At 34.6% G+C, this 25,127-nt stretch overlaps 3 protein-coding genes across 4 annotated transcripts; 1 reads left to right on the top strand and 2 right to left on the bottom strand.

Annotated features, from left to right (window-relative positions):
- Window positions 1-78: 78 nt before the first annotated feature.
- Window positions 79-6,848, bottom strand: LOC133678318 (uncharacterized). 2 transcript variants are annotated; one of them, XM_062100606.1, is made up of 17 exons: window positions 6,644-6,848; window positions 6,396-6,543; window positions 5,778-5,828; window positions 5,464-5,700; window positions 5,034-5,132; window positions 4,893-4,948; window positions 4,530-4,641; window positions 4,125-4,295; window positions 3,555-3,818; window positions 2,574-2,786; window positions 2,209-2,412; window positions 1,788-1,913; window positions 1,366-1,659; window positions 1,172-1,270; window positions 711-1,090; window positions 558-595; window positions 79-428 (listed from the first exon to the last, which is right to left on the bottom strand). In XM_062100606.1, exons 2-16 carry the CDS (start codon window positions 6,504-6,506, stop codon window positions 562-564), a joined length of 2,451 nt encoding a protein of 816 aa, XP_061956590.1. In that variant the 5' UTR covers window positions 6,507-6,543; window positions 6,644-6,848; the 3' UTR covers window positions 79-428; window positions 558-561. The 2 variants fall into 2 exon arrangements, with proteins under 2 accessions (XP_061956590.1, XP_061956591.1); XM_062100607.1 differs by having other exon boundaries at window positions 5,464-5,694.
- Window positions 6,849-14,464: 7,616 nt separating this feature from the next.
- LOC133678000 (CDPK-related kinase 4-like) lies at window positions 14,465-20,025 on the top strand. Its single transcript, XM_062100145.1, has 11 exons — window positions 14,465-15,200; window positions 15,733-15,863; window positions 16,113-16,154; window positions 16,269-16,377; window positions 16,521-16,599; window positions 17,339-17,635; window positions 17,824-17,933; window positions 18,433-18,537; window positions 18,723-18,785; window positions 19,383-19,550; window positions 19,633-20,025. Exons 1-11 carry the CDS (start codon window positions 14,658-14,660, stop codon window positions 19,768-19,770), a joined length of 1,785 nt encoding a protein of 594 aa, XP_061956129.1. The 5' UTR covers window positions 14,465-14,657; the 3' UTR covers window positions 19,771-20,025.
- Window positions 20,026-23,936: 3,911 nt separating this feature from the next.
- Window positions 23,937-24,922, bottom strand: LOC133677966 (auxin-responsive protein SAUR32-like). Its single transcript, XM_062100110.1, has one exon. The coding sequence runs from the start codon at window positions 24,500-24,502 to the stop codon at window positions 24,092-24,094; it is 411 nt and encodes a 136-aa protein (XP_061956094.1). The 5' UTR covers window positions 24,503-24,922; the 3' UTR covers window positions 23,937-24,091.
- Between the last annotated feature and the right edge of the window lie 205 nt (window positions 24,923-25,127).

Genomic DNA, 25,127 nt, shown 5'->3' with positions numbered 1-25,127 from the left:
TTCATTTGCGGCTGAAACAATGCTCTAGTTAAAATTTTTACCAATGAAAGAACTTGAAAGGGAAGAATAAAAGAGGGGTGAAGCAAAGATAATTTGCTTAGAGAAAACTCACAAAGAAAAGGAGCTGACAGGAGGAGGTAAGGACTATCAAATGCACAGAAGCAATTGTGTGCATGAATATCAATGCAGAAAGTTGAACGAGTTCGTCTTCGGTATCATAAACACACACAAAAAGCAGGTTTTTTCCAAAAGCATAAGACTAAAGAGGATAAAAAAAATCAGCTAAGTCCAATGGTGGATTCTATCAGAAGCAAAAGATGGCTGGCAATTTCATCAAGAGCACAATTCTACCACAGATCACACCCACAAATGCCCAATCTGCACTCCTATTAACTCCATGAATTCATTCATATGTTGGACATTGCCCCCTGCAAAATCAAATTAAAATTGATTATAAATCCATGGAAAATCACACAAAACATAGACAAGAATCCATGATCACCGAAACCTAGAAGTGGCATACAATGCAAATGCACATCTCAGATAATTATTATTACCATACTATCTTCTAGAAGTTAATGCAGCTCCAGTTGTCCTGAAAACATTCAAACACATAAAACTCAATGAGCTCTTAAACCACTGGTACACATCACTAAATTATCCAACATAAATTGCAAATTCTGCAATATTTAGAAGGATTTAAACCATACCTGCTCTGCTGTTTTCCAGTATAAATTGAGTTAGATGTCCCATGAATTGAGCCCTTGCTTTGAGTACTGCTTACGCTGGATCTATCAGAATCTGGCACATTTAGTTCTTGAGAATCTTTTGATTTGCTCAAAATTTTTACATTTGATATGCCTCCGGCAACCCCAAAATTAACACCATTAGAAAACTTTGATTCAATTGACGGAACCTTCTTAAGTCGATGAGATTGTGCCATGGGAGTAACAGCCACAGAAGGCAAGAATGATGAGTAAGGAGATGATGCTGCAACAGCAGCAGCAACTTTAGCAACAGCTGCTGTAGCAGCTATCATTTCTTGAGCTCCTTCCCGAAGCTGGATAAAGTCACCCTCGATCAAAAACAACTGAAATCACAACGTAGAGGCTCAGATACAGTGTTACAGTCCATGTAAGCAAACATGTAAATTGAGATCCCAAAAACTCACTTCTGGGTGACCACCCACAAAGTCCTCTAGCTTTCCATATTTTTTCTTGTAATCATGCCAATGCAAAGGTGAAAGCATCTTGCCAAGTCTATTTGGTAGCTGTAATTGACATGAATGGCAATTATCATTGCTTCTTAAAGGATTTTAAAATGAGCTAAGATGGGAATAATAAAATATTTTACTCGGTCACTAACCGTTGAATTGATCCGAATTTGGCCACCAGCTGGAATGGTGCGAACTATGCAAGTCAACAGAGATCTTTCATCGAGGAGAGGAGTCTCAGAAGTTTTTCCTCCGGTGACCATATTTGTCTGCTCAGATGAGATCAATGCTTTAGTTGAAACAGCAGCAGTTCCATTGTTGATTGTGGTTTCGTTGACATTAACTGAATGCGTGGATGTTTCAGATAGTGATGCACTGGCAGCAGAACTTGCTTGCTCTTCCATCAAAGCTTGGCCATGGTTATTAAAGTTCAAAACATTTTGATCCTACACCAGTCCATATGCAACTGATTTTAGTTTCTGCCCTAATTGTCAAATGCTACTAATGGAGTAAAAACAACCCAATAAATGGAACCAGCAATGCAAAGGAACTTTCAGCAAAAACAAGCACAGACCTTCGTTTCAGTATTCCGTTCAGGAGGATTCAATCTCAAGGCATCATTAAATTGGGAAGAAATCTCTTGCAAGCTCTGCTCAGGTTGGGGATTGACCAAGTAACCCCTGTCAATCGACTCAATAACCTGCAGAAGGTAGAATTTTTGCAGGCAGTCAATAATCATCATGAAACATAAGTTTGTGTAGAGAGTCAATGGCCCCGTGTTTTTTAGAAAGTTCATTTTGGCCCTTGTATCTAAGGTGAGGCCCCTCCAAAAATTTGATAACTTTATTGATGATACATTTCTGATAATTTTATTAATGACACATTTCTTATAGTTTATCTCATCATCGTTATTTTCATATCTCCCTCCCCCCAAATTTATTTTACTATAACTCTGCCACTATTGATTACAAAGGCAACAACTTAATATGCATAACCTGTGATTCCCCTGTGGATGATGAGATTACAGAATCTGGCTCTGCTCCTTGACTGATGTGAACATCTAGATAGTCTGGATGAAACTCGTGGCCATTAACAGACCTTTCATAGTCATACTTCCCATCTGAACTCATAAGGTTATGATCAACTTCAGATGATGCAAGTTGATTCTGTGCAGGTAATTGTGCACTCTCTGTTACAGCCTGAAATATTTTTTTTTTAAAAAAAAGGGAAGTATACAAATTGTTATCATGGTTTAGGTTAGAAAACATGTTATTGAGTGATATCAAAGAGAAAGCACCTGTAATATTTACAATGATAAAATCTACAATGATGACAGAAGAAGTTTCCATTCAATAGTTACCTGCCCATTCTGCCAGTGCGGGACAGATGACATTGCAGGTACTGAGTGAAAATGTCCAGCATGAGATTGGGGAACATGAGATGCCATAGAATGGGGAATCCCCTGTTGATGCAGAATGAATGGGTGCAGTGCAGTCACCTGCCCAGGTGGAAGGTAGGTAGGCATCCCGAGTAAGGATGTTGGAGCCATTGGAACACCAGCAACATGGTTGGTCTATTGATCAACAGAACAGATATTGGAAGTCATGGATATAGGATTTGAACATTTAATTTTACTTCCTACTAAAAAGTATGTTTCAATTACCTACTGGCTACTGCATAACAGAAACAATTTTTTTTTATTGGGAAAAAAACTTGGAAACACCTATAACATATTTTATCTGTATGGTGTTTTCCACAGTATGAATCCTTTTGATTAACAGTCTTATCAAATTAGGTGTTTTCCACAGTATGAATCCTTTTGATTGCTCATATCTCAATAGGCATGACTCAGATCTCAGCTCTAGGGGTATACTATGGAACCAGCTACCTAAAGAGGGATGGAAAAATTCAAAACTAAGCCAGAGAAATGGAGGTCATGGTGAGAGGGGAACCAGGAATATGAGGACACATGAAGTGGCATTACATATACTGAATGGCAGCAACAATGTTGTAGAATAGAAGAGTAGTCAGTGTCTGCAGTTCTCACACTGATAACTTGGAAAAGAGCAGGACTACATACATTAAGAGACCATTCGTTTTTGTATTTCAAAAGCGTTTTTGAAAAAAAAAATTAATTTTTTTTGTTTGCTTCAAATTAATTTTATTTTTTTATGTTTTTAGATCGTTTTAATATGCTAAAGTCAAAAATGAATTTTAAAAAATGAAAAAACATTCTTTCATGCATTTCCAAGCGAAATGCTCTTTAAAAAGCAACCACTACCACAATACCAAACGGGCCCAGATTTATGGGAAAAAACAGCCACAGTGATATGGAAGATACCTGATGTGCATTTCCAGTTGACGCAAAAGACTGAGCATTGTCCGCATTCCCATTTGACAGTGCTCCATTACTAGCAATGGATGCAGCAGTTCCATTTACATCAAGTTGGTTACCATTGTTCTGAATAAAGTTTGATTCATCCTTTGTGTTTGATTGAGATAGGTGTGACTCGTCTGCATAGGATCCACTCCTTTCTCTGGCATCAGCTAGTTCAAACTGAAGCTGTTGTACAGTATGTAGATGAACTCTCTCCATCTCTGCAAACTGATATCAGTGACCACAAGAGAGGGAAAAAACAGTCAATACAAAATGTTTAACCATGGTGAACAGTAAATTGTTCTGTGATGTGTAGTGAACAAAAACACACCAAGGAATGAAAACTGTAGTAAAATTTCAATATCTTAATGTAGAAATTGGTTTTTCAGTTGAATGAATACAGTAAAATATCACAAACAGAGATACAGGCGAACAAATGCATGCAAGCAGCAAAAACACACGCACACACATCAGGCCCAAGTGATATAAACCAAGGACTGAAAAGAAGTGCAAAGGGTGAAGAAAGCAAGCGACCTGTCGTTGACAGCCAAGCCAAAGCTGATTATACTGCTCTGTGCGGTCTCTCAATTCAGCTTGTAAGGAATGGTTGGCATTAGAATGCAAGGCGTCCATCTCCTGAACACGTGCAATCCAAACTTTCAATTGTTCATCCTTCAAATATATGGTCTCCTGATCAACCCTATGCTGAAAGAAAAGATCAATGTTAGACCTCCCACTCACATGTTTCAAGAATTCCTTTTCTTTTCCTGATTTTAAGCTGTAACATAACAGTGTTACTTTATGTTTAAGAATTCTTGTTCGGCAATCTTATAGTAAAAACTTCCGTTTTCTATAAACAGCACCTGATCAAAACCAGAAGTGTCAACTCCCACTCAATGAAAAAATGCAAGCAAATCAGAACTGAATTGATGGACAGACCTGTTCCTGCAACTCTAGAATCTGCCTTTCCTTATCTTGAAAATGTTCTTGAAGGTCGTGCAATTGCTGTATATGCTGTGCCCTTTCAGCCTCAGAATGATCATGCTCTCTTCTGCAAAAAGAAATAGACCATCTAAATTAGCCCATCCAGACTTAAATGACCCAACCTAACCTTTAAGAAGAGTAAAATAAATCAAAAAAGCTCAACAAATTTTTTTTTAAAATCATTGAGACCCAAACGTATGATAGTCTATGAATTTCTCACGTGCACATCTTTTAAAAGCCTTGCATAAAATTAGAAAGTTGCTTCTACCATCAAACGAAGGCATAAAACAGTGTCAAAACAATGAACAAGTGACATACCTAAATGTTGCCAGTTCTTTATTTTGTTCCCTGAGAAGATCCTCTTTAGCCCAGGCCTGTAAGAATAGACAAGAGATAGCACATGACATATGGCTTGCCACAAAGACTGTGTCCAAAGGTACAGTGAAGAGATGAACAAACCGCTTCATTATCTAATTTAATTGCATGCAGTTCTCTATCTTTTTCTTCCATTCTCCTTTCCAAGTCATGTATGGTCTGTCCCCTTTCATGCAGTTGTTCCTGCATGGCATAGTAAGCTTGCATTTATAAGGGAAATTGTTGCAGAAATGAGAAATTGTTGAGCAGTCACTACACAGTTTCTAAAAACTGCTTTGTGGAATAACATAAAGACATTCAACAAAATCTATGGACCTGAACATGAGGGTTTCCGGTGAGGTCACTGTAATTGCAATACAAACCTGATCAAATTCATACAGTGGCTGTTTTACAACTTCTATCAGACTTAAACCCAACACAATGACCAGAAAATGTTTAATGCAATTACAAATTATTGCAATTTGTATATAGTAGGAGAAGAATTCTGAGACTGTATTGATAGAAAAATCCAAACCTGAAGCTTTGCAGCAGCATCTTCACGTTCTTTGATTTGTGCATGGAAGCTTTTCTGTATTTCCATGATCTCAGACCCCGCAATCACTTGAGCTCTGAGCTCAGTCTCCATGTGTTGCAACTCTTCTCTTTGTCTAGCAATGCTGTGAATTCGCTGCTGCAAGATGTCATCATCTAAACCCCCATCAACTGTGATCGAACAGAAGTCCACATCAACAGGCTCTCTTCCATGCTGCACCTTGATAAACATCAAACCAAGTTAACTTTATACAATCCGTTAACCAAACACCCAGCCCCAAAAACCACAACATTTACCTCATATATTGTTCTCTCATCTGATTGGCCCAACTTTGAACGTTCCAAATTCTGTGATAAAAAGCTTCCACAGTTAATGACCCAAAAACCAATCATCTAATACCCACATTGATTGCCTAGCAGATACTGAAAACTCGAAGAAATATATTTTTTGGTTTGCATTCAAACGCCCATTAACAAACACCACAGAAAAACATCTAAAAAGGAAAAGAAACCCCAGTTACTAACTCTATTCAATCTCCCCATCTTCAAATAACCAAAAAAGAGACAGCTTTCCCATCAAAAAAGCTAATAACATTTCACCCATTTACCCATGGCCTCAAAAACAATTAGCTAAGTCACTTGGTTTTCAAAACAAACCCTTGCTTGCTTCGAAAACCATACAAGCCAAACATTCCACGTCAAGGGTATCACCAATACATTTCTACAAACCACTATATAAGCACATTTTAACACACAGAGAGAAACCCAATTCCCTGTCTTGCATCTCAAAAACATGATAATTAAAAATCCGCATGATTCCATAAAGCCCAAATCAAAACACCAAGGTTTTTTCCTGTTTCCCATCACATTTCCCCATCAACCAAACAAACCCCGATAAAGCAAGAAATCACTCACCACCTCTTCTCCACCACCACCATTTCTATGCTGCTGCTCCGTAACCGCTCGCCACTCCTTCCTCGACAACGAACCTCGTGAGGCTGCCGCTACTCCGGCAGTCACCTCCATTTACTTCACAAATCGCCGATACCTCTCCAATTCGTAACTGCACAAAACACAACGGCAAGAAAACCCTAATTAAAAAAAATAAAAACCCTAGAATTGCGAAAGAGAAACTGAAATGAGGGAGGAGAAAACGAGAGTGCCTTGAGTGAAAAAATCTTGAGAAGTGGATTTAGTGAATAGATTAGGGATTTCGGGAAACTTTTTTGAGGGTTCTGAGAGGGGTTGGAGTGTCAATAGTGAAAAAAGTTGACGAGAGAGAGCTTGATAGGAAATGAAGGCTCCCGCAATTTATAGGGGAAAAAAAGGTGAAACATTATTGGTATCTTTGGTCACTGCCAGTCTTTTGAGCAGTGTTGTTAAACACGACGTAACACGTTGATTGTCAATACTTACAGGAGAAGTAGAAACTTTTTGTTTTTATTATTTAAAAATATTTTAAAAAAATTAAAAAAAGTTTTTTTAATTTATTTTTAAATTAATATTTTTACCACTGATTAAAATTATTATTTTAATATATTTTTAAATAAAAAATACTTTAAAAAATAATTATTATTTTTTAAATATTTTTAGATTATTTTAATATATTAATATTAAAAAAAAATTATATATATTTTTAAATAAAAAATATTTTAAAAAATGGTAGTTGGAGAAGTTAGTCACATGATAACATCAACTAACATGTAAATATTCCCATAAAGAAAATCACAATAGAAAAAAAAATTAAATAATATGATGATGTATAAATTTTATGAATGAAGTCATGGATGAAATCAGCACGAGAGTAAAATCCATCCATGATTAAAAAAAAAATTGAATAAAACAAAATTCAGACATAACTATATTAAGTTGTCGTGGTTGGTCTATCTTTTAACTGGACTTTCATACAAAGATATCAGTTAAAGCCTAGACTTGGTCTATCAAGGCTTTGAATTGTGCTTGGATGACCGCCACATTATTTATTAATATATTAATAATTATGAGGAATATAGTTTAATTGTTCAGGTTTTAGGTTTATTTTATAAAAATTACCAGTTCAAAACTTACAAATCTCAAGGTCACTGGAGATTTACATAATCGTTAACTTCAGGATCCGTGGAATTAATTGAGGTACATAAAAGTTAACCCAAACACTAACGTTGATGAATATATATATATATATATATATATATATATATATATAATCGATGGAGTTTTAGTATTGGTTATAGTAGTTTGAGAATTAAATTATTCATCGTTCTCATTCAAAATAGTTTTCTATCACGTCAAACAACTAGTGATGTAAAAAAAAATTGATCTACTTAAACAGAACACAAATATAAATTGTTTTCATCCACAAAACCTATAACTTTTTAAGTAGGTGATTGCGTTAATTATTATGTTTAAAATATATGGTAACCCAATTTCAAACCCCAAATTTGTTTTATAAAACGTATATATATGTTTTTTTATTAAAAAAATCTAAAAATATTTTTTGGATAGAAAGATATAAGCCTTTAAGCTATACAAGACTAAATTAAATACTAAAAGAATAGTAAGTTAAGATGAGATGAAGAAAGGAAGAAAATTGAGGTTGAAATCCAAACTTGACTAAAATTAGAAGAATTAATTAAGTCTAATGACTTAATTAAACTTCTAGCAGGTTTAATTAACTTATTTAAAAACTTAATTGAAGAAGAATTAAGTCTAAAAATTAGTTAAAAAAACTTAAAAGAATTAATTAAGATCAAGGACTAATTAAAATTCTAATAGTTTATGTAGATTCAATTAAGGACTCTATTGAAAAAAAAATTAAGTTTGGAGGCCCATTTCTTATTACTCTGCAAATATTGAAAGTTTAGGAACACAATTAAAACTTTGAAAGATTAGGGATATAATTAAAAGAAATTTAAAGTATAAAATTTAATTAAGGACCATGTAGATGAAATCCAAAACCAAGAATCACTTTGTAAAAAATCCTAAAATTTGATGGTCCAGTTGAAGAAGGCTCAAAAGTGAAATTACAAAAAATTCAAAAGATTATAGTTAATTAGAAACTATATTACAAAGTATGAAAGGTTCAATGATCAAATTGAAAAAAACCATTCATCTCTGAAAAAAAAAACACTAAAGTGCCCACTTTTCAATTCTAATGTCTTTCATTATACAATACAAATCTTACATGAACTTATATCCTAATATTTATACTTCACTCTGAAACCAAAATTTCAGTTTTTATTATATAAAAAACACCTAGAAAATCTCTCCCAAAACATTATCCAGCACTGTTTTGCTTGTTAAAACAATCTTATTTTCTTTTTTATCGGTTGCATAATAGAACAAATTTTTATCCTAAACTTTAACAAATTACCGGGATCTATTCCTTATTACTAATAATTCCTTTTAGAACCTCTCCATTTCTCTCATGAGAATTATATAAAAAAAAAACCTAACCTAAGCGGCACGGGAAAGGATGGATGAGCACTCCCACAAAAACCATCTCCTAGCCATGACTATAGCAACCTTCCCCTTAATTTCCCAGCCTGAAACCAACCTAGAACGGCAAAATCCAGCCAAGTCATCTTCCCTGGTTTAAGCCTTCACTTTGTCTCAACCTGTTGAAAAAGCAAGGAAAAACAAGAAAAAGCTGGAGGGGTGGCTGAACCGAACACCATCAACGCCATCGCACTACATTTCAAGCATTTTTGCAAACTCTTAGCCAGGAAACATAAGCCAACCCTGAAAAAGAAAAAGAAAAAGAAAAAAAAACAGAGAGAGAGCCAAGAACACTAACAGGGCCTTCCCCGTAACCAAAGGCTCCACCTACAATCTTTACACCATCATACAGCCTCTCCCTTATCCTCATTTCACTGCCAACCCCTAGCTTCCACCATACTTGAACGTCCAGCCCCTCTCCTCTTCTATGCCCAAAGACCCTTCACTCTCTATTCCCAAAAAAAAAAAACAGACCCTTTTTTCTGTCCAATCCAACCAAAACATATTAGTTCCTCCTCGGCTACAACAACTCCTCTCAAGACCACCAAGATCGTCTCCCTCACGGTTCCTGTCCAGCAGAGTATCATCATTCCATTCACAGCGACAACAAAGTTTCTTCCTCTCGATCACAGCAGCAGCAGTGTTGTTTTTTTTTCTTTTTTTTTCTCTCTCTTCAGCAGACCAGCGACTCAACCGGTCAACCCAACTACACTACTGCAGCAAGCACCACAGCAACCAAGCAGTGTCCACTTCTTCTTAATTCTTTTCCATTCGCAGCATCGATCCACAGCAGTAGACTTCTCTAGCCAAACGCAGCGACACCACTTGTGTCAGTCAAGAGCAGTAGTAGATTTCTCTAGCCGGGCGCAATATCCTTGCTCCAGCCATGAGCATCAGTCTCTATTCTAACCAAGAATATTGCCAGGTATTGACCAAAGGGTAATGGAAATAGTTGCTACATTTTTCTTAGAATTACATCTTGCCTTTTCATGTGGTTTGGATTAATGAGGTCCCGTTTTACTGTAGAATAAAAATGAGGGTGAGACTGTGAGAGTGAGGAGTGAAATAACCAGGTTTCTTTTTTTCGGAAACATTGAAGAGCCTAGGGTTGTTGAAGTTAATTTTCTTCTGTAAGGCCAAGACTCTGAATAAACACTGAAGTATAGATCATTTATTTATTTATTTTCATAAGCTTAAACTTCCCTTTACAATGCATTTCGGTGTTACAGATAGAAAAAAGGAAACATGTTTTATTTTGGCTATTTCTCAGGCAATATCGGTCTGGGTTGTTTTGGAAAACAAGTTTCTTTGATTTCAGCTGTTTTGATTCTTCAAGAACAAGAAGGGTGCTTTTAGTTTTGTTTGTGGGTCAAAGCCAATGTTTTAAAAAAGGTGGGTTGTTTTCTTTTCATGGATGCCCGTGTTTTTCTAAGCCCGTACGGTTTCCTTGGGTATAGCCTGCATCAGGTTTGGGCTTGGCTAGGAAGCCCAGTCCACCTAATTGGGCTGAGCCTTTAGAGGCTTAAGGCCACGTTTGTCTTGACAAAAAATTGTCAAAGAAAGATGCATTTTTATGGTCTTTGAAGACTTTAAGTTTTGTTTGGCAAACACGTTTCAAGCAAAATTTCATACCTTCTATTTTTTATTTTTTTTACCTTATATAATTTAATATTTAGAATTATGATCAATATTAAATAAATCAGTTTTGTTTCACAAAAACAACAAATATATTTTTTTAAAAAATACAATTTTATTTTAAATTGTATATGGTCAAATCTCTTAAAAATAAATTATATTTGTATATTTTAGCATATTAAAAAATCACAAAAAATAATTGTTTTATTTTGTATGCATATTGAATTTAATAATCAGTTTATTAAAATCATTGAAACTTAACCTACATTTTAAAAATATTAAAAAAAATTGTTTGTTCTAATATCAATAATTATAAACTTACACATAAAACGTATTATTGATATTACAAGAAAAAATACAATTTTTTTTTTACTCTAAAATGAATAAGATAAAAACCTCATTACCAAGAAATACTTTTCTTGAACTTTAAACAGATCAATTATTAGAAATATATAACAATATCTTAGTTTATATAAGAAAAACAAACAATATATTTTATTTTAGATGGGGTGTGCTAGAGATAATACATCCTTTCAATACACAACTAGTTCATGTATTTAGACTTTAAAGCCAATCAGAGTTACTAGTAATTAAAATATTAAATAACAAATCCATTTATTTTTTACTAATAAAAAATAAAAATTCTTTATTTTTTCCCGTCACAAAAAATCCCTGGTTAGTAAGGGCAATCTTCGTGACAATATACAAGTGAGATAAAATAAATAATAAAGCTAGTTTGCAAACAGAACTTGGTTACCTTGGGAATATAACATTGTAGTTTTAAAACATCACGTGGAGGTTGATTCATAATTTTTTTTTTAAAAAAAATACACAATTAAAAGGATGATGCTTTGACCAAAAAAAATAAAACTTGGAAAAATAATTAACAGGTTAATGACTTGATTTTTCCTCATAGGATGATACCATTTTACTTATTTTTTTTGAAAATATTGAAGGTTGACCTTGCTGACTAGTTCAAGTTGAACAACTATAATAAAAGTAATTATTTATTTAAAATCGCCGGTTTGAATATAGATTAACCAGCAAGTGTCTTGGTGAACTAACTTGCAATATATCTTTAATATTTTCATCAAACTGCGTGAAGTGTGAATTGATTAGATTTCCCTTCGCATCCCATACCGTTTACCAATTCTAAGATCCAGACAGGGAACAGAACCGGCAAGCCGGAAAATATATTACAAAGGAAAAGCAAAGTCAAAGATGAGAATGTTTCCCGTATGAAAACCTCCCTGTTCATGATTGTTTGGCAACCTGTATTTTGATTGTTCCAAGACCAGTCATAGTTATACGCGGATTCTCGCTTAATCCAAGCTCGAGAGTTGTGGATTTATGTTTTAAATAAAAAATTTAAAAATTAATTAAAATTAATTTAGTCAGAGTTAATTAGGCAAGTTAGGTATAGTCCACCTGGTTTTAACTAGGAAAACAAATTTGCCTCGTTCTTTAAATTTACCAAATTATATAAACCGAATTTAATATAAAAAAACAGATTAAAATTACTTGAAAAAAGAAATTTGATTTATGTTCATGCACTAACCCGTACAGCAATAAATTTCATTGTCAAAGAAGAAGCAATTTAATTTATGACCCATTACTTTATATTTTCTTATGTTGCTCAAATAGTAAAAACATTTAATTGGAGATGGTGACAACACTAAACTCCCTAATTTACCCACCATGTAGTATAGGGTCCTAGACTTTATTCTTGTTTCTTTTTTATTCAATAATCAAAATATTTATGATTTTTCATGCTTTTTTTTTCTACAATCAGATTTTAGACTATCCCTCTATTTTTTTTGGGTTCTTACTCGATATCCTCACATCATTTTAAAGGATAAAACTAATTTTATTTGGAGTTTGTGACTGTCTCTCCCAATAAATACGCTTCATAAAAATCGAATTTGTGTTCTCATCCTTATAGGAATATAGCAATATCTTAATCGCTGGACCAATACTTCATTAGTAGACCATCCATCTATGTCTAACTTGATACATTTTATAAGGGATTTTCATCATTAATTACATTATAGATTTGAATCCCATGAAAAACAAACTCAATTACTAGTTTTAAAATTTTGTAATTAAAGTTATTAAACCGACTTTTATAAGAGGATTAATCCGAGCTAATTAAACTGCATTCAAAACGGCATGACTTTAATTTTTTTTTAAATAAAACAACATTGTTTTAAATTATTATTTTTACAAATCAAATTATGTTTTAATTAAATCACATGTTAATTATTGAATTAATTTAAAATCAAATTCATTGCTTGCGCGTTGGGTTGAGGACGGAAAACTCAGGAGTTTAATAAATCTGGCGGTGACATCAGCCATACTTTTCAGCTTTCTAAACATGGAAAACAATACAAAATCTTTAACTTTTGGATCAAAAGAAGAACCTTGAGAAAACAATTAACGATTTTTCCAAGGGAGGATCAATGGCCTGTCCTAGTCTTCTACTGCCTGTCCTTTTCTTCCCTGAAAAGTATCCACCTGCAGATTCACGTCTGTTTTCGAACTAGAAATTTCCTCAAGCTTCGTATAATAATAATAATATTAAACGCAGCATTTTCCACAAGAAAACGCGTTTTCTCACGCACCATGATCAATAATTATATCAATAAATATAATATCATAACTTATAAACTAAAATAAGTCAAGAGATTTCCTTAACGTAAGTCAAAGAAATATAATGCTATTTCTTTTCAAAAACAAAATTATTACAAAAAAAAAACTGATTCGTGAAACCTAGCCATGAAATAAAACGAAGGAGTTAATTACTTGGCTTAGATATTATTTATTTTTATGTTTTAAAAATATATTTGAAAAAATTTAAAATTTTTTTATTTTTTTATTTCAAATTAATATTTTTTAGTGTTTTTTAATTATTTTGATGTGCTGATATTAAAAATAATTTTTTAAAAATAAAAAAATAATTTTAATATATTTTAAAGTAAAAAATATTTTAAAAAACAATTACAAATACACTCAGTCTCCTATAACATAGGAGAGAAAGACATTTTCATTATATTTTAGCTACTGGTTTCGATTAATGAATTTATTTTTGACATTATCATCGAGATTTAATCTTAAACAGAAAAATAAATCTCTCATCAGTACATAAATAATTTATAACAACAAATTGTTTTAAAATATGCTTTATTGTGGATCCAAGGCTCTTTTTTTTTAATAAGAACATTGCAATGAGGAATAGGGCCGCATTCATTGCATTCACATCATGGAAACTTTAAATCGGGCCCTCGCAAAAATGAGTTTTTTTTTTTTTTAACATGTTGACTTATCTTTAATTAAACAGTAAATAAATTCTGAGTTTTAAAGCATGAAAAATATTTACAGACCTTAAAAATATTTATACTGTGGTAATATTGAGCAGTATAAAACCAGCGAAATTCATTTTTTAAGTTGATCCCTATAGTTTTGACTTCTAATCAGATTTATATTTACAGTCTCAATTTTAAAATCAAAATAATGGAAAAAAATATGATCTAAATCAAAGATTATATAATAATTAAATTAAAATTAAAATTAAAATTATGGAAACAAATATGAAAAAAAATAGAAGCCGTGAAAACAAATATAACCAAAATCCAAAAGTATAGAAAAAAAACGCACGCTAATTTAAAATCATAGGGTTAAAAATAAAAATAAAAACTCAAACCAGCATATTCTAACTCTTCAATGAGTGGCATTCATCAAGGGTAAATACACAAGGGACCCGCAGGCACCTTATGTGATAACAATAATCGGACGGACAGAAATTTGGCTTTGACCAATTAAGGCATACAATTCAATGTCACTCTATCTTCTCTCTGTCAACTTTCAAAAATATTAATAGCCCACCACCTCCTCCATTTCTCAACTCCTTCTTTCTTTACCTTTCCTTCTTTGTATTTCCCTCTAAATTTCCTTCCCACGGTTACTGCCTCAGCACCTGACTTAATATCACAGCCCACCGTCTGATGATCTGACTCTCTCTGATCAACAACTGCACCTCCGTATCCACCCATGGGACACTGCTGCAGCAAAGACGTGTCAGCTGTTAACAATGAAGTGATCAACTCGATCAAGCATCCAGCTACTCCGCCGAACGCGGCGACAGTTGAGGTGGCACCGCCTGCCACCAATGGCTACGCCAATTCATTCGCAGCCAGCCCATTTCAGAGCCCACTTCCCGCGGGAGTCATGCCATCGCCTTCCCCGGCGAGGACGCCGGGGAGGAAGTTCCGGTGGCCGTTGCCGCCTCCTTCTCCGGCCAAGCCGATCATGGCTATCATGAGGAGGCGGGTGCAGGGGAAGCAGCAGTCTCAGGAGGGGCAACCGATAACGGTGGATGGTGGCGGAGAGGGAGGAGGGGGAGAGAGGGTAGCGGCGGGGACTGGGACTGGGGGTTTGGATAAGAATTTTGGGTATCCAAAGAACTTGGCGGCGAAGTTTGAGTTGGGAAAGGAGGTGGGGAGAGGGCATTTTGGGCATACTTGCTGGGCTAAAGGAAAGAAAGGAGAGCTTAAAGGACAACCTGTTGCTGTCAAGATCATTTCCAAAGCTAAGGTGCATTGTTTTCAGTGTTAGTCTTGATTGATGAATCCTGACCGTTCGTTTGCTGGTACATACGTGTGTTTTCTGTCGGTTGTGTCAGCATTTGTCTACTTCCTCTTTCATCTGTCCGAATGCCATAATTTTCACCTGTGATAACTATCATGTCTTTGAAACATGCCATATGATTGTGCCGGTTGTCTGTCTTGTTCAATTCATGTTTCTATGTCTTGATATTGTTTAATGTCACAATGTTGCTGACCTGAGCAAACATTATCCTTTAAACATGCTATACAATGAGTATGGGTGCCCTTAAGATCGTATTTAGTTTCTGTTGATGCATTAGCTGGATCGAGAATATCCCTTGCCGTCGAACAAAAAACGAAATCTTGATGTTGTTTAGTGTCTAGCATTGCTGACCTGAGCAAGCATTGTAAGAGCTGCAATTGCCATTAGAGATGAAATCGATTGTTTTAGCTAGCTGATGTATTGTATGACTGAATCGATGTTGGGGTGTTTTGCTAACTAAATGGGTATTGATTGGCAGATGACAACAGCAATATCAATTGAAGATGTTCGACGGGAGGTCAAGATATTGAAAGCATTGTCGGGGCATAAGAATATAATCAAATTCTATGATGCTTTTGAGGATGAAAATAATGTCTACATAGCCATGGAGTATGTATATTCTGTACTTCTTCTTCGAAAAGATTATTTATCTTACCGGAGTTCAACCTCTCGTTTTGGATGATTTCTTTGATGTTTTATTTACACCTTCATGAATTGAGCTGATGCTTATGATGAACCTAACCCTCCATTATAAATTTAATTTGTTTGCTATTGAGTTAACTGAGGTTTACTTACTATGCCATCACAAAATTTCTAAATTTGTTCTCATGTGTTTTAAAATCTCTTTGTTATTGTCAGGTTATGTGAAGGTGGAGAACTGCTGGACAGAATTTTATCAAGGTAGTAAAGGAGAAGGGAATACTTCTACTCGCTGTGATGCTTCAGTTTTTTACTTTATAGTTTGGACTTCAGATTTTTTGTTTGACTCTATTCTTTGTGGCTTCTATTTTGCAGAGGGGGAAGGTACACCGAGCAAGATGCTAAAACTATTGTTGTGCAAATTCTAAGTGTAGTTGCCTATTGTCATCTTCAAGGGGTTTCTCACCGTGATCTAAAGCCAGAGGTACTTTGATAAGCATGGGCACTAAAGTATGTTGTTGTTTTGTTTGGATTCAATGTTTTAAAGTAACAAACTCATGTCGTAGGACACTATGCCATCAATTTCCTTTCCAGCTCTTAACCATGTATTCTGTGACCACTTGGCAGAATTTTCTTTTCACCTCAAGAGATGAGGATGCTCCAATGAGGATTATCGATTTTGGTCTATCTGATTTTGTAAGGCCAGGTAACATTTGCTTACCGATAAACTTGTCAAAGGGTTTTCTATTTTCTCTGTGAAATTGTCCCAGTTACAATTTCATATTCACTGGGAGGTTGATTTGCTCCACAAAATAATGTCACATATAAAGCATTTTTATTGGTGGATTCAAAGGCTCAAAATCAAACTTCTCCTGTGTCGCGCCTCAGGAAATTCCGTGTGAAATGCAGATTTCATTTGCGTTCATTTTCCTTTTCAGTTTCTGTCAGGGCATAATATGATATTTATAAAAAGAAATATTTTTACGTTCTCTTCTAATCTCTGATTTTCATTTTCTTTCAAGTTTATGCTAACAGAAGAAAAATCAACAATTAGGAATTTTTTTCACAAAAGAACAAATAGGAAATTGTGGATCAAAGGAAAATGAAATCGAACTATATCTGACTCATGGTGTTTCCCAGCCAACCTGCATTGGTTCCTTTGTCCTCATACAAGCTTGGGTTGGCTGACTGCCAGAAACTTACATCATTGGCAATTCCATATGAATTTATTTGTTTATGACTGTGCTGTCAATTGCATTTAACTGCTTGAAGTAAAACACGGATACTTTCCATGGATTCAAATCATACAAAATTATTAGATCTTCCAGCCATCCGTGCAAATTTGTTTTTTCCTGGTTATTGCTACAACCAGTTCCCTTTAATACAGGCTAGTTATTTCCAACTGTTTTTTGAGTGCAAAACATTCAGTTCTTATACATCCACAGATGGTCATCTCAACGATGTTGTTGGCAGTGCATATTATGTTGCACCTGAAGTGCTCCACAGATCGTACAATCTCGAAGCTGATATGTGGAGTACCGGTGTGATAACATACATATTATTATGCGGAAGTAGACCTTTCTGGGCAAGAACTGAATCGGGAATTTTCCGCTCTGTGCTAAGAGCTGATCCTAACTTTGATGATTCACCTTGGCCTTCTGTGTCACCAGAAGCTAAAGATTTTGTCAAAAGGCTTCTGAACAAGGACCACAGAAAAAGAATGACAGCTGCTCAGGCTCTAAGTAAGTTATTTGCAAATATTTCAGAACCTCCATTACTTTAATCAGTGAACACTGAATATATAGATAATCTCTGTCTCTCTCCCTCCCTCTCTGTTCTGGATATGTATGGTTTTGTGCATCCCTTGTACTAACAGTTTACGCTGTGCGTTCATCTTTGTGGAAACTAATAAAATCTCCTACATTTGCAGCCCACCCATGGTTACGAGATTTAAATCCAGCTGTGCCTTTGGATATTTTGATCTTCAAGTTGGTCAAGTCATATGTTCGTGCCACACCTTTCAAACGTGCAGCATTGAAGGTATTTATGCATAGACACTCGTATTTTTAAAGGTATCTTTTCCCTCAAAAAGAAGGAAAGAACAGGAAAATAACGGGATTATATCACTGTCATTGAGTAATGTGTATGTTGCTTTGCTTTATTGAGTGATGTGGCACTCGTTGCCCACCATTTGGAGCATAGTAGCTTTCCACTGAATACTCTTTAAGTAAGATTGAGACTGGTTTTTATTTGTATTACTTCACACCACAGCTTTCAAACACGCAACGGTGACAATAATTATGCATGAACACTTGCATTCTGATTGGAACCGTTTCCCTCATAAAGAACGGAAAAAAAAAGAAGGAAAATAATGGGATTTTATGATTATGTCAATGAGTAATGTGTAGGTTGGTTTTCTTTTTTGAGTGATTTGAATCTAGTTGTCCACCATTTCAGGCATAGTAGCTTTCTATATAATACTCATTATCATGTAGAATTGCGATTTGGGACTGTTTTTTTACTTGTTTAACTTTTGCAGGCTCTTTCAAAAGCCATTCCTGAAGATGAGCTCATCTATCTCAAGACTCAATTTAGTCTCTTGGAACCGAAAAATGGATCCGTATCCCTTAATAATTTCAGAGTGGTTAGTCAAAGCTTTCTTTTCTCTCTATCTCTCTACGTGAAATTTTGACATTTTCAAACAGAGGTTGTTAGTTTATTTTTTATAAGTATAACATGATTGATTAATGGATCCAATTTTGTATTGTATTAGTTATTTGTTTTTCAGTATATTCTTCTCACAACATATAAACTTGTGGTGAAGTGCAGGCTTTGACGAGACATGTTACTGATGCCATGAAGGAATCACGGGTTTTAGACATTTTAAATGTGGTAAGGTTTATTTACTTATTCCGCTGGCTTCTTCCACAGCATTGTTGGAGATTTTCCGGAAAGAAAAGAAAATAATAATGTTGATTCCAAAGTTCATTTGGCTATATATTTAGTACACTTGACAGTTTCCTTACCTTAATCTTTCTGACTTTATCTCGTTTAGGTTAGTGTTACGTGAGTTGTTTAACATTTTGGAGCTTGAGGTGAAATATTTGATCAACTTATTTCCTTGATAGGGACTATTGAAAAATCAACTCATCATCTGTTCTTGAGAGGGAACACCTGCAATAGTCCTCACATTTTCCAGTTTTGTTCACATGGTTCCTTTAGTAACTTTGTGCTTGTGCTCGAAAGTAGGATGTAGTGAAACATGAACAAGAGCCTTGATCATAAATCATGAATCTCTTGCCGTTGCCTTTCTCTCACAGCTATGTTCTCTAAATGGATGGCTTTGATCACTCTCTATTGGTTTTCCTCTCTACTTCTATATCATTTGGAAATCACTAAATGATATGATTTCATGTGACTCTTGCACGAGGAGCTTGTCATGCTGTGAACCCCAACGGCCAAGACTAATATCTCAGCTTCCAATTTCAGATGGAACAGCTCGCTCACAAGAGAATGGGGTTCGAGGAATTCTGTGCTGCTGCAATCAGCACACATCAGCTCGAAGCCCTGGAAGGATGGGAGAACATTGCAACTGAAGCCTTTGGTTTTTTTGAACAAGAAGGAAACCAGGTCATCTCGGTGGAGGAATTGGCACAGGTATCTGCATCTACTATTTTACTAGCTCGCTACCAGTTTATGTTCAATCAAACACCTCCTGACAATCAAATAATTTCTGCAGGAAATGAATTTGGGCCCTACGGCTTATTCTGCAGTCAAGGATTGGATTAGAAGCTCTGATGGGAAGTTGAGTTTTATTGGATATACCAAGTTCTTACATGGCGTGACAATGCGCAGCTCGAATGCAAGACATCGATGACATAGCCAATACATAATTGTAGAACTGTTACACACTATTTTTTGTACCAAGTGCATCGACTTTCTTGTTATCGCATCTGATTGGAGGTGTAGGAAGAAATGTCTAGCCAGGATCATGTTGAGATTCAATTTGTTTTGATTTAAACCCATATAGCGTGACTCTTATGTCAAAAATGTTTACATGATTTTTCAGCTGAATTAACTTATGTATATTATCGAATTAAAATAGCAACATGCATGTTGACAGTTTTATAAAGTGAGCACAATTGCGACAGTTCTTGGAGTTACCTCGGAACACCATCAATGGCTCCGATCAAGGGGAGTCTCCGATTGGTATGCATTCTGGTGTTCATCGGCATGGGATATTTGAGAAAACAACACCAAGGAAAAACCAGTCCATAATTAATATATTACTCTGTCTTGGTACAAGGCCTTGTGGTTGGTTCCAACGACGTGGATCCCAGAAGCCATGGTGTGTGTTGGAATCAATTTGGTGATTTTTTTAATATCTTGAATTAATGTACTAGATAGATGGTAGTCGTATACGTACGTACTAACCAATTTGTTAACGTGGCGTTTTTTCATTAGACCAGCTTGGTGGGAGCCCTCAAGGTTTGGACCATGGCAATAAAATACAGTGCATCTTTTAATCTCTCCGCCGCCTAGAAGGTCAAGTTAAACAAATAGCAGGTTGGGTTTGGTGATCAACAACTGATAATTTATTTAATTGCTATTTTTATTTTAAAGATTATTTTTTATTTAATAGATTTATACAATAATAAAATACATGGAAATTTTTTTGTATTAAATATTTTTAAGGAAAAAAACATGTTAGGCATGTGAGATTGATATAAAAAAGTATATAATTGATAAGAAATAATGAAATTGTATTTTTTTTAATATTTAAGTTGAATAAAAAGAAGGACTATTGATAACAAATGGCAAAACCGTATTATTTTAAATTAAGGGGCAAAAAATGCTTTAAACAAATAAAAAGAAAAAAAATTATAGTCTAAATGTTATAACTTAACCCATTAAACTTGTGATTCGAGTTATGAAATCAAGCATGTTCATTAATATTTTTTTTATAAATTTATATTTAATCTAAATATAAAAAAAAATAAAAAAAAGAGCCTAAACATTTAAAGCCTATGGCCCAACACCCTAGTGCCTTTGAAAGAAAAAGCTGAAACATGTGGACATTTGAGTTCAGACTTACATGTTGGAGCTGTTTTTTTTTTTTAAAATATGAAGGACTTGTTATCTGTTTTTTTTAAAGGCAAACAACATGTTCAGATTTTTTCCACTACTATAATGTTGGAAAAACATGACAGTGAATTTCGACCCAAAGAATCTATTTTCAACTCATTTTAGCTTTAAAGCACTCTACAAATACTCTTAGAACATCTAGAAACTAATTTATCAATCTAATAAATCTAAAAATTGATCCAAATTACAAAATCAAACCGAATAAAATTTATCATCCTCGATTTAAATATATTTTTTATGCAATATCGAGACTTAAAACAACCATTATAAGACTCCTTATACCAAATAGAATCATTTGACACCAATTTCAACAATTTTGGTGGTCAGAATAGGTGTTAATGATGACTCTTTTTTTTTACACTGAAATTTTTAAGAGCTCTTTCTCTCTCTCCTCAAACAAATCAGAGATTGAAAAATAAAAAAAATAAGAATTTTTATTAAAAATGAATTTTTAATAACTAAAAAGATCAATTAACCTATTAACTAAAAAAAGAGGGACTAAATGAACTTTTGGTATGAAATTGGAAATTGCCATTTATTTTCCAGTTCTTTGCACTTAAGTAGTCTATTTTTCAACTCAACTTTTTCTTCAAAAAAACAAAAGCAATTAGATACTAATTTGAGTTCAAAAGAGTTTAATTATGCATTAACAAATTGAAGTTAAGGATCAAATTGAAAATCTTAAAAAAAAGTGATTTGTGAAAAATGTACACTAAAAAACGCACGCCTCATATGTTTATATATATATATATATATATATATAATATGTGTACATCCTTGATACAAAATAATTTTAGATTCTCCTCTTCATTTTGGCTTCAAGATATGGTCACGTGCTTGTGTAATTAGGTTTCAGAGATTGAGATTTACTGCTTCAGCAACTAAGCATGGCATGCAAGTCTGCCTAAAACATTTTTTCCAAGTGCTGTTTTTTTGTTTGATACACCAACCACAGACATAATTATAAGCCATGGGCTTCAACCAGCTTAAAAGATCAGGCCTGAGCCTGGACAGCTATATAGCCCACAAGAGCAGTAGGAAGCCGACGTGGCTAGTGCCGAAGATTATGTTCTTCACACATGGAAAAGATTCCTCGAATTAATTCTATCTCTAGACCAGCTTATACCTCAAATCAAAATTATATTCTTTCTTCAAGGACACAAATTTTTTTTAATAAATTCATCTGAATGTTGTTCTAAGTCTTGAACAAGAAGATTAATAAATGAAGCGTACCATCAGACCACCGCCTTGAAGTTTTAAAATTATTTGTACTTTAATTTAACATTGGTTGGAGGGATTTTTACTAATTCTCGGCTTCTTTTTCTCAAGGAGAATTTTAGCTTCCAATTCTTCCATGGCCAGCAGCTGCCAAGAGAGTACAGAGAGTTCAATCAGTAAAGCATCAAACTTGGTAAATCTGCAGGCTAAAATATTGCCCACCAGCCTAAAAAAGAATATAAATGCTGTACAAGGTGGCGTACGTGGTCCCTGAGGGCCGAGCAAGAACATGATGTTAGCTTATGGTTTCAAAATGTAGGCAGAAAATAGGAGAGATGCAATTGCATTCATACAAGCAAACAGCCTTTAAAGCAAACGTCCGGCCCTTTCTCCAACCGTCGGTTTCCATGGGACCAAATTGTTTCAACTAAGCTGTGCTGTCACATGCACTTGATGATGACTTTAAGGGGCATCTTTTGGCTAAATTGTTCAAGAAAACCACTCATTATCTGGGAACCTGTAAAAAAAGTGATGCACACTCCCTACGCAAAATTGGGATTGTGGTTTTGTTGTTTCCTCACCCGATTGATATGATTTGATTTCATTTGCATGCCTTGGCATTATATATTTTTGATATTACTCTTATTAAACCATGTTTGGATTAGTGGGTTAACTAGGTGATTTATCAATTAAAATCTAACTCGAGTTAGGTTTTAAATTAAATTAGATGAGATTTGATATTATCAAACCCGATTGATTTGAAAGGTCAACTCATGACTTGGTTTATCCAATCAAAATTTAATTTAATTTTTAAAATTATATCGTTTTAGTGTAATCCGAGTTAATTACATAAACTAAATAATGTATATTTTTAGTTTTTGAATGCGATATCTTGTTGAGAGCATATCCACGACTTAATTGCATCGTGAGCATTAGGCAAATTAATCAACCGTCTTTAATACATGCACGATCAAGATGCTTCTAAATGTTAATTTCTATTGCCAAATAACTTAATTAGCAGATAAAAAAAAATTAACAATAAGGATGGTTCATAATTTTTAACAAGATCGATCTTGGGACAAATGCTAAGAGTTTCCAAGGATTTGGTAAGAATGCGAAGTCCAAGCACTGATCTTGTATTTGAAGTGGAGAAGGAGCAATAGCTAGAAAGAGGGTGGAGCTCCACCAAACATGCACTACTAGGCAACCTCGATCCGGCTGAATGTTTCAAACATTAGGTTTTGAATTCTTAAAAGACATCGAAGAAAAGACTTAAACAACTATATATTACCATCTATAAACATTGCAATTGGGAATAATAATATTAATAATAATAATTCAAAAAAATAGCTTGGTGAAGGGACTTGATGCTTGTCTCTTCATGTATGGTTTATATACAAGGAATATATTCCAAACAATATGAATCACAAAATGGAAAGAAAAAGTAAAAGAAAACAAAAGGATTTGTGAAATCACACACAAAGAATCAAATCCAATGGCTCTAAGCAAGCCCTCTTCCCCCTTCAAAGTTCTAGCCGTGTCCTATACGGTTGCCCTTAACATGTCCTCTAGCTCTCTCCATCTACTAGTTCAATTGTCAACCGTTTCTTGTGTTCACATTAATAAGAAAGCAGCAAAACAAGCAAGCCAAATGTTGCAAGAGAATATGGTTGTGATTAATTGTTCTTGAACCAAACACAATCTTCTTTCCATTAAATTTTTCGTGATCATCAAAATATACAATAATATTGAAGCGGATAATAATAAATCTGGTAGACAAAGGAAAATGAAAAGAGATCACAAATGATTTTTATACAACTCCATAAATAATTAAATCAAACCCTAAAGCACAAGATATGATGGTGGTGGTGGTGGTGGTGGTGGTGTTGTTGATGATGATGATCTTGGGAGGACTTTTCCTCTTCAATCATGCCTTGAACATTGCGAAACTCCTCAACATGGCAGGGAATAGTGATGGGGCCTTCTTGATCAAATCCAAACTCTTCCTCAGCTTCTTTCAATAACTGCATGAACAGCGGGTGATTTATATAAATCACAGGAATCACAAACCTCTGTTGCTCCTCACCTTGCCCTACCATGACTGCTAGACACCCTTTTGGGATATCTTTCAACTGCTTCTTGCCATGATGATCATGGTGGTGGTGGTGGTGGTGATGGTGGTGGTGATGATGGTGATTTGGCAAGTGAATATGGAAACTCAAATGATTTTTATCTCCACTCCCCATTGTACGCTTAAACACCACAAAAAATCAAAGAAACAACAAAGAAGATCACCCTGAAAGCCTAAAGATGGGTGCAAATTCTTATACAGTTTAGGTTATAAGAGTACAAGGGAGAAAGGCCAAGGGTCAGCTGCAGAAATGGCAAGCTTGAAAAGGGTGAAAGAAGAGTCTGCAAGAGATCTTGGTATATTGCTCATGATATATGAAAATCAAACAAAAACAACATAAGCACAAGAAAGAAAGATCGAGGGTTATTTTTTTTCTAGGAAGAAGAGTGGTTTACATATATATAGTGGGGGAGGGAGGTAGTAGATATGGTTCTAGCGTGCTAGGATATGCTTCGGTTATACTCGTAGAGGTTGTTCTAGAGACAGAAACAGCTAGAGACGCCATGAGTTCACATCTTAGGTAGGTTTCTATATATTTTTTTTAATAACTTTCCGTCTAAGATAAGAGAATGTAAATACAAAATTGATCATCTTATTTACAGCTGGAATTAAAACACGCTATTTACAGGATAAAGCTTGGTGGAAATTAACATTTGACTTTTCAAATAAGCGAAGGGTCAAATATTAAGAGAAAAATAAATAAACATTATTCGTCTCTATGATTAATTAGTGCGATAAAA

The sequence above is a fragment of the Populus nigra genome, chromosome 18 (assembly GCF_951802175.1).
Source record: "Populus nigra chromosome 18, ddPopNigr1.1, whole genome shotgun sequence".
Taxonomy (NCBI): domain Eukaryota; kingdom Viridiplantae; phylum Streptophyta; class Magnoliopsida; order Malpighiales; family Salicaceae; genus Populus; species Populus nigra.
The sequence above is the reverse complement of the archived record's forward strand: the minus strand, read 5'-3'. Positions and strand labels throughout refer to the sequence as shown.